Genomic DNA, 10,223 nt, shown 5'->3' with positions numbered 1-10,223 from the left:
GATCTTTACTTTGCCATTAGGTCACGTGACCTTTTCTAATGATTCATACGTTGGTTGTCTTTTTAAAATGGTTGAGCAAGCTTGCCCGGCTACAAATAATCGTTCCTTAGATTATATTTGACTAGCTGTTGCCCGCGACTTCGTCCGCGTGGTTAGAAGATATAAGTTATAATTTATACCTGCCTTCTATGTATCTATCTGCCTTCTATCTATCTTGTAGGATTCAGTCAGCGTTTGCAATGTAAGCGCAAAAAATGTGTTTTTTTTTACGACCTCACATTAGAATCCTCAAAAATTGTAGCCTATGTGTTATTCTGATGCATAAGCTATATTGTGGTAAAGTTTCATTCAAATCCATTCAGTAGTTTTTACGTGAAAGAGTAACAAACATCCATACATCCATACTTACAAACTTTCGCCTTTAAAATAGTAGTAGGATTAAACATCCATAATGATAATTTCAAACACTTAGCTTTTGGGGTCGTCTTTTTTGTTCAAGAAACATTTGATATCTATTATACGCCATTATTATAAAATAATATATATTTAAATGTAAATTTCTTGGTTTCAGCTTGGGTGCTGGGCTGGCTCATGTGTAAGACCGTGCCTTACGTGCAGGGGCTCTCCGTCGCCGCCTCAGTTTACAGCCTGGTCGCAGTTTCACTAGACAGGTAAGATACACATATGTACATACAAATGTGATAAATATATTGAGTACCAAATGAAATCCTGTAAAACATTACAGGATTTGCGCGAAAATTTTGTTAAACTTCTTTTCAATTCCAAAGTTTGAAACTAGATGGCGGTAACAATTTTTGCTTGTGTTGATACGACGGAAAATACAAATTGTTTGGTAATTCTGTTTTTATTTTCTCATTGTGTGTCGCTAATAATTAATGCAGATTTGGATTTGTTCTCTTAATGATTTAGTCTGAAAATATGTAGCTCCCGCGTAATTTTATGGGCATTTTTGTAGCGACTGTTAATTTAAGTCACCAGAGCAGCAACTTATTGGTAACCTTTAATATAGTTTTATTTTAAAGCCGATAAAAATAATTAAAACTAAACGTTTTAATAGAAAATATTAAATGTTTTTTTTTCATTGCTCCACCCGGCGCGTTTAGCCAGTAGTGTATCATTTGAATTTAAATAAAAGTTTTTTTTATACTAATTAGGTCCTCAATACTAACGTGTGCGTCTCGGTTCTAATTCACATTTTAAAATATGTAGGTACATTTCAAAATTCATTGGGAAATGAATACACAAATAATTATGCATATAAAATATGAGTATTTCTTTTGTGGAGCCGATTTTTTCACGCTGTCCGGTCTGTTACTTCTTCCATCCATTTTTTGTGGTATGCAACCAGTTCGTCGCTCCATTTCATTCGAAGTCGTCCTCGTTGCCGCTTAAGTTGGAAACCACTAGGTTATTTCTTCGGCCCAGGAATCATTGGAATTAAATTTAGAACTCGCAAAATGTAGGTGACATCTGTTCATCTCTTAGGGAATAACCTGTTGGCAAAAATAGATATTTACATTTGCGCCAAAATGTGATTCTACGTCAGAAATCTTTTTATACATGAAAATAAATCAGAACAATTTTCTTCCCTTTGAAGTAACGGTGACATGAGTTGCTATTACATAATATTTATTTCTGGGGTTATATAAGTATATGATGTTTGTACTGTTTCTCATTTCTATGGTATCAGAACCAATTAACATTTGATATTAAGACTGAATTAAACATCATGTTTTATCTCAATAGGTGTTGGACTGCGTAACTTTAAATGAAAGTTTAAAAAAAGTACAAAATGTAGGCAGACAAATATAACCTCAACGAAACTAAAACAATCAAAAATATACAAGTTTAAATAACGATTAATATAATAAGTTTTGAACTAAGAAATAGGTAAATTTGCTTAATCTAGTTACAAAGATTAAAAACACTCTTTTATTAACCATGGGTCAATATTCTAAAAAAAAACATCACTTGTGAAATTATCTTGAATCTGAATATGCCTTTCTAATCTTCCTTATTTCCAAATGACATGGTTAGGCCTAACCAATGTAACCTAGAAGGTAATAAATCCCTTTCTTAAAAAACAAGGTATCTGTTATCCTTAGAGAGTCTTATTAATACCAACAAAAAGCAGTCATATTTCCACGCAATCAAATTAAGATAAGCCACCCAAATAAAAATGCAGCTTCCATAAAAAGTCTTGGCATGCGCCAAAAAACTGCGGAAGACAAAAACGCGACCCGAAAATATCTGAAGGCAAACCTTGACCCACTAGTGGGGCCTATTACAATAACGGGCCTATTATGCGAAAGGACCAAAATTCCACATCAAGGTCCTTGGAGCCAAAATTAGTCAAATATTCTCAAGGGTGACAAAAATGTGAGATGAATTTTGATTGACGGGGTCTGAAGGTGCTCCGATCAGAAATGGTACTTGAGGTGTTTCGTTCGAGTAGTATCGATGGTTGTTGACTTGCAGCTGCTTTGTAGAAAGGGAGAACTGTAGAGTTTGATAAAGATTGTTCAACGTCTCTAGAAAAAGGACGAAGCGTTTTTCAGAACTGCTCCAGAGGGTAAAAACGGAACTCTATTACTAAAGCTCCGCTGTCTGGACTTCTGTTCACATGAACCCTGATAGTGTAAAAGTTTGAAAATTATGGGCTTTTGTGGCAAATTTGTTTTTTAGCGTTTTGCGCTGAACCGTCATATGTCAGTGTTGCGAGTTCGAATCGAACCTGACCAGTTTTTATTGTTTTTCCAGCCTATATCAAAATCAAAATCACCCAATTGTGAACTGAACTTACAAAATAATCGAAATCGGAAAAGGTAAATAACAATTTCGATAAAAACGTGCCTAACCTAAATGGTGGTGAGAGACGTCCAAATACAAAATATAAACACGTTTTATTGCCATTTACTACGTTAAAACTACATAGTTAACGAAACTCTCCACTTGGAAAATCACGTGCCGGCTAACTATGATGGACAGATTTTTACCTGAACTTCTTTTTATGACGGCTACTTGGGAAATGGGAATCTAGAAATAAAGATATTACTAGAAGTGAAGGAGGTTTTATCTTGGGTGTATGCCTTGCCTTGTTCATTATACTGCATTTTTAGAAGTGTATAAATTGGAAATAACACTGATATTATTTGAGTGTGTTTGTATGTGTGTATGTTTGTCCTCTTTACGACCAAATGGCTGGACTAATGTGGCTAAAACTAGGTAAGGAGGTAGCTTACACGTTTGTTTTATAAGATACACAGGATCCTTTTATCCATCTTCGTTTTGGTAGCTAAAACTAACATCCAGGGGAACAAAGCCGTGAGCAACAGCAAGTTTAAAATAAATCAAATTTGTATAGAGTGAATAAAATAGTGAAAGAGTATGACAGCAAACAAAAATAGACATTAAAACAAACAAATTCAACAAGAAGATTTATATTTCATTTTCATTAAGCGCTCAGATACATTAGTTCCGATCCCTTTTAAAACCCTTATGGATATAATAACGTATAATACCTCCTTTTATGAAGATTTCTTCAACAAATACATTTAGAACGTCCAATCAATCATGAAAGCTTCAAAGAACATAAATAAGTTTCCTTAATCTCATCCAATTCATGTCTACTTCACCAAAATAAATCGAAGTCCATGCAAAATTATCTCGGGGCAAGTCGTTGAACTTATTTGCATTTTAGAGTTTTACACAAAACCGTTTTGTCTATTGTCACAAATCAAATTTAAATCTAAGTATAAGTGGATACAAATTCGTTAGCTTGTCTGTGCGTTCAAAAGGTACTTTGACACCTGCAGGTACTTTATATTTTATTTTCTGCTTTGCTTCAATGCATTGGGATAAAATGGGAGAAAGAAAGGAAAATAAGGTGATTGACGTATTATAGGAATTCTTGGGATATGTTTTTGAAGTCAGGTTTATCATCATAAAAAAGAGCTATTTGATTGTCTCTGACACAATGAGTTTTTTTAAACCTGAGGGAGGACTCGTCGAGCATCCTAAAATAACGTGCTAAATAGATGATTAAATTTTTAAAGTGCTAAATAAATGTCATCTTCATATAAAATATTAATAATGCATATTAATAATCTTATTTTTTTTTATATGCAGAAATCGTTTGCGATTAAAACAAACAATACACTGACAATATTCAAACGTCGAACAGACACTATACGCGGCAGTCAATTCTCTCCTATTATGAAAATCTAACTTATTTCTTATACAAATTGATATCAATCAATCAATCCACTATCGGATACACGAGCCACGTCACGGGCAAACACGAGCTTAAGAGTCTTCGCTCGGGCTCCCGAGGTCCTTGCACGAACTCAATCGTTATCTGCAAACAAACCGGATCGTTCAATTTATTTAAGACGTTAAACCAATTAACGGCCCTTTGAGTCTCCGCGAGAAAATTGATTAATTATCATGTCCTACGATAAACCTCGTGATTTTCATACCTAGTGTTGTGTTTGATAAATTGTTATAGGCATGTTTTCAATTGAATAGGTTGTTAATTAAAATAGTTGGTATACATTTATCTGGTGAGTATAATCTCGTAATTGTTTTGTTATGAGCCGCAGTGATCCAGGTTTAAGAAAATTGTTTTGTACGAAACTAATATTCTAATTAGAATTTCAGTGTTATAAATGGGTATCTTTTCTATAGATATTTGTCTTTTTCGTTTTTTTAGACTAGCACAGCGCACCGTGAGAAGTTTTCTAGCATCAAACCGTTGTTCGCAGAAATCTGAATATTAAATCATATGTCTGTTTGATGATTAGAGACTCCTTAACTATTTCGTTTTGATCATCTTGATTTGGTTTACACTTCAGCACATACATATACCATGAGTACTAACAGTAGGTTCCGTTACCGCTCTAGAGTCAAGATGATACGCTAAACTGATGATACGCTAAACTTAACGTTACAATTTAAAACAATAACACAATTCCAATTTTAATTAAGATTAATATAACTTTCAAATGATAGAATTCGATTCATAATTAAATTACGTGCTAAGTAGAAACGTCAGGACAGACGTAAGAAAAGATTATTTGAAGCCTTCAATGTTGCAACTTTGGTTAGCGAACAATCAATATTCCATTATTGTGTGTCATCCATTCTTGGTTTCGAAAACAACTGTTATAGAAACATTGATTCATCATAATACTATTATCGCTACGTATAATCTCGTTCTTTTCTCAAACGTCACAAAATGTCGATTTTCCTCATTTTCCTTCAATAATTTTCGCCGCCCATAAGCCTGGAACGTAATACTTAACAGTTTTGCTCCTAAAACGTCTTTGTTTTCCGTATTCTTATTTTTATGATTATTGAAAGACACTTTGACATGTTTTTTCTAAGTTAAGGGGCAGTAAATAAGCAAGACAAAAGACTAAATTTGGTATTTAAAATGACTTCTGAAGCGTATATGTAATAGAAATACAGGCGACTTAACTTAAATATTATGTGATCAATTAAATGCGTTGTTTGTGAATTCGGGAGATCAAAGAAAAAAATCCATTTCACATATAATTGAAATCACCCTCTAAATTCAAAAGTTTTAAGAAATAACTATTGGCTAAAGCTCTGACGTCTATTTAAATTTAAGAGAAAGGCATGACTGTAATAAAAATGGGAACAAATACCGCGCAATAACGTCTTCTATTACGGAAGTCACTTGGTCCTTGGAGTCGCAGATTTATTGTGGGACTAGAACCTTCGATTTGTTCACTTTCCCTTAAATGGCTTTGTTTGTATCCTTTTTGTTTACATACAAGATTACTCTTATCTTACTCTGAAAGACTTAATGATTTTATAGTGAGGTCCTTATTAGTATATTCGTACAGACTGTACTTCATATTTCCGTTTCTGTCTAGCTTTTATCTTTTTTCTTGGAAAATAGGACAGAAAGCTCAGACATAAAATCTTAGGACCAGTAAGTTCATAAAATCTAGATTCATGAGAATTACATTTTTGTCAACATCATTATCCTCAACGAGCGAGTCTCTTCTAAAAGAAAATCGAATTAATCTAAAATCGCTTTCATCTTTCTTATCACAGATTTTAATTTCCTCTGACCTTCAATGATCCGTACCTTCTCATTGAAATCCGGAAGTCATTATAACCAATATCATAGCTTCACCCATGGATGGACTTAATATATCGCCCTGAGGGATCCCATCGAATCAAGGTTAAGCGTAACACTCCATTATACAAACCATCAACTTATCGGATCTTTTGCAAGGTTATGTGCATTGTTTTTGTTTTATTTACAGTTCCGTTCAGAAACGCCTCTAGTGTTTTTGGCGGATCTTTTCACTTTAATGCTGGGAGAAGGCCGTTAGCTTTATTTGTTGAACTTCTCATATGGCTCACTCAAAACTCTAAAGGTTGATATCTTTTTCATATCAAATAATGAAGTTCCCGCTCATAAAATTACACTTATTTTAAAAGCCTTTTAAACTTCAGTGTAATTATTGAGATGGATTTGAATGTTGTTTTAATTGCCTCATAATGTTCATGAAATACCAGTGAATCATGACGTTGTCAAGTTTCTTTAAGTATTTAGATCACCAGATTGCGTGTCGTGGCGCCGTCATCTCTATAAGGTGTTGGCATTCCATTGATTGCCGTTGATTTGACGTGCGAGAGGATTTCATTTGGTCCTTATGTTTGCAGCTACTACATATTAATTAAAGAGTGCTTATTAGTTCGTAGTTAACTGGTCCATATTTTTTTAATATAAACTTATTTTATTATTTGCTAACAATCATTCTACTGTTCTTTTTTTAGTACTTTTAACGATTGAGAACTAATAACTTCTAATTACGTAAAAGTTTTAAATTGTAAAATTGGTATAAATTGAAATCAATGGTGTAAAATAGCTTTATCTCAAAATATTTTGTAATTTGCATACAACATTTTTTTTTTTTTGCAAAAGATTGAATAAATTAAAAAAGAAAATTGAAGCTACCGGATATAAAACGTTTATTTGATTAGAAAATAGTAAAACGGTCTGCTAGTGAACGCTTGCACAATTGTGCTAATGTAACTTGATACATGAAGAAGACAGAAATATGCTACTACTAACAAAGTTTGTAGCTTACATATAATAACGAAACAGAAAATCAGTCAACGTACTGCAACCCATAACTTGGTCACTTATTTCTAAAATAGAAATGAAGGCTAAGATCTAGTTTTATCTGAGCTGTTAACTATACTCCTAAAATAGCCAACAGAGGTCTTTCTGGGTCAACTCTCTTCGGTGACATACATCAACCTTAATGTGAAATAGTGCCAAATTACCGATTATCTATTACTGGTCCTTTATCCCCCGTAATGATTCCTAAAGCATTATGACCAAAATCAAAACCGGCCTTTACGGGTCATTAACGTCTAAAGGCCGGCAATAAAGAAGTCTATACAAAGAGGAGATTAATCCCAATACTTCTGCCGATCTCCCTGTAATTATCCTTGAAGATACACTTTATTAGGGCGTAAAACCCCTTAGGACGGATCCAATGCATCTTCTTCAAGGTTTTGTGCGGTGATTTAAGGATCAAAGTTCATGGATATATATACCTTATAATAAATTTTATCCAAAAATAGAGATTTTTCGACCGTTCTTTGGGATTTTTAAACATGCTTATAGTTAAAATATAAAAACGAAAGCTTATTTCATCTATACCATTTCTAGAAATTATTCCTGCAAAGCTGCTTTTACTTTTATCCATTTTTTGTCCAGTTGGTCTTTATACTGTACACAGAAAAAAATACTGTAAAAAACGATGATTTCCAAGCGATTACTCCTAAGCCTACGCTTAACAAACAACAAAAGGACCAGTTAGATCGCCTGTAAATCAGTTCTCCCAACCATTTTATATTCCGATTCTCCATCACCATGGTTGATGAAGGTGTTTATGCTAAGCAGGTCCTGACTGTCCCCGACTCCTCGACTATTTACACCTCGTGTCGTTGACACCGCCGGGGATGAAATAAAATAGGACGTAAATATATTCTATTACACCCTTTGATATACGATCGCAGCCTATTCTAATATAAATTGTAAAAATCACACTGTAATCTTTTATCTCTTTGTCAGAATGAGAATTTATCGAATTGTGATTTTCTGCTTGTAGTGCTTACGAATTTTTCCTAATTGTATGTGTTGGTGCGAATCATTTGATATGAGTTTATTCCTCATTTGCAACACTGGAAACGAAATTGTATATCTTCGTTATGCGTTTTGTATGTAATTTTATATTCTGTTAACAATCAATAAACACACGAAGTATCAAATGAATAACTTTAATCAATCACTCCAAATAAATAAGGATATTTATCTAATGATGCACTGCTATGAGTGGGGCGTGCTTGACCACGGGCACGATGGGTGCCGCGTGCACGACGGGCGCGTGCACGATGGGGGCTGCGTGCACGACGGGCGCGTGCACGATGGGGGCTGGGTGGATCACCGCGCTGTGGGACACGGTGTGGACGGGGGCCACCACACGGTGCGCTACCACTGGGTGAGCTGGGACTATGGGCGCGATGACTCCAGCGTGCGCGATCGCGATGAGAGCGAATAATACCGTCTGAAATTATATGAACAAAATAATTATCAAAGGCGATAGATAGTTTTCTCGATGTTTAGTATCCGCGATATCCGACTTCAGGTGACTTTGTTGTCGTGGTAACAAAAAAAAAGGAATTCAGTGCCTTTTTCTTTGAGTTCCTTTTACCAGGTGGCAAACTAAAATGAAATCATTATGTATTTTTTTTGTGACCAGTCTCATTATTACACAAAATATTTGCTACCATGGGAGCTGCTATCTTATAGCAGAAAGAAAAAACCTTAAATGACCATGAGCAGTTAGTTGAATCAAACAAGAGGTTAAAATGGTCCATTTGTGAAGGTTAAACGTTCCCATTAAAAGTTTTTAAGGAGATTTAAAGGACTATTTTGGGAGTTTCAGAAAAATCCAATTTCGAAGACTTCGTGGGTGCCTAAATACTCTAGTAATATGGGATAATCTAATTTTCAATCTTGACCATTTTAAAAAAAATAGTTTCTATAAGATTGAGATCTGTATTTCTAAGACTAATACTAGTTCGCAGACTCAGATATAAAATAATAGCGTCCTTTGCCAAAAACAATAAAGTATAACGTAGTTTAAACCTATTAACTCTTAATAAACATGGCTTAATGAAAAATAGAACAAGAAAGTAATGAGTGACATTAACTTCATAAAAATTAAAAACAAAAGAATGCAACGCCAGAAAATGAAATAAATTAGATTATTAAACTATTTCGTGACCAGAATTTCTTTAATTAAAACTAATTTATTTGAAGAGTTAACTTCATTCCAACTGCTGGGACAGCACTCATACACTTTTATTTTACTTTCATATATTTATATAGTTGGACATTCGACTTTCGCAATTAAGTAGCTAACTTATTAATTAAAATATAAATATAAATAAAATAACAATGAGCTATTTTAAGTCACGAATTAAAATATTTCCAAGTAATATAAATAATCTTCGTAAAATAATTTTATATTGGAATAAATTATTTAATAAATAACTTACCAGTTTAAACATTTTGCTGAGTTGTGGGTTTCTTGATTGTGTGTTAATCCGTCGGAGCAAGACGACTGTGTACCTAGATCACCTAGGTTTAGTCCTTTTATAGTCCTAAGGCCTACGGTCTAGGCTATATGCATCTACTGTAATAAATCTTTGCGTTTGGCAATATGCAACCTGAGTGTACTACCGCAGTATAGTAAGGTTACTGAGGATTGGCGCATTCAGTCCTGTTAATATACCGAAAATCAATCTTTGCTTCCTGAGTGAGTTATTTTATCCACGCATACCTTATGATAAATGTAAGAAATTTATGAAAAGAAGCACATTTTTTTCACATCTTCTTTATATTTATCATAAGGTCAAAATATTATATTCAAATATTTTTATCATACGTCAAAGTTTAATGCCAAAGCTCTATAGACCAATATCTGGCATCAAATCACGGTTAATAATTAATCTAGGATAAAACATAGCGTATTGCAGTCATTGTATACCTTTGAGGAGGTCCATATACATAATATTAAAATTAAATAGTTATTATGTTCATCTTTACATAATACAATTATCTAAACTTTACTGTTTCTTTACAA

At 33.7% G+C, this 10,223-nt stretch overlaps 2 protein-coding genes across 2 annotated transcripts in view; one reads left to right on the top strand and one right to left on the bottom strand.

Moving 5' to 3' along the window:
• Nucleotides 1-401: 401 nt before the first annotated feature.
• LOC113496432 (neuropeptide SIFamide receptor-like) overlaps nt 402-10,223 on the top strand; it is a 63,860-nt gene continuing 54,038 nt past the window's right edge. Inside the window, exon 1 of the mRNA XM_026875640.1 lies at nt 402-671. Within this exon, the coding sequence (XP_026731441.1) occupies nt 592-671 (80 nt within the window). The 5' untranslated portion in view covers nt 402-591. The remainder of the gene's footprint in view (nt 672-10,223) is intronic.
• LOC113496437 (A-kinase anchor protein 14-like) lies at nt 8,364-9,879 on the bottom strand. The gene is made up of 2 exons (XM_026875646.1): nt 9,637-9,879; nt 8,364-8,639 (listed from the first exon to the last, which is right to left on the bottom strand). Exons 1-2 carry the CDS (start codon nt 9,646-9,648, stop codon nt 8,388-8,390), a joined length of 264 nt encoding a protein of 87 aa, XP_026731447.1. The 5' UTR covers nt 9,649-9,879; the 3' UTR covers nt 8,364-8,387.

This window comes from Trichoplusia ni, chromosome 8, assembly GCF_003590095.1.
Source record: "Trichoplusia ni isolate ovarian cell line Hi5 chromosome 8, tn1, whole genome shotgun sequence".
Taxonomy (NCBI): Eukaryota; Metazoa; Arthropoda; class Insecta; order Lepidoptera; family Noctuidae; genus Trichoplusia; species Trichoplusia ni.
Note: the sequence above shows the minus strand (reverse complement) of the source record. Positions and strands in the feature narration are given on the sequence as shown.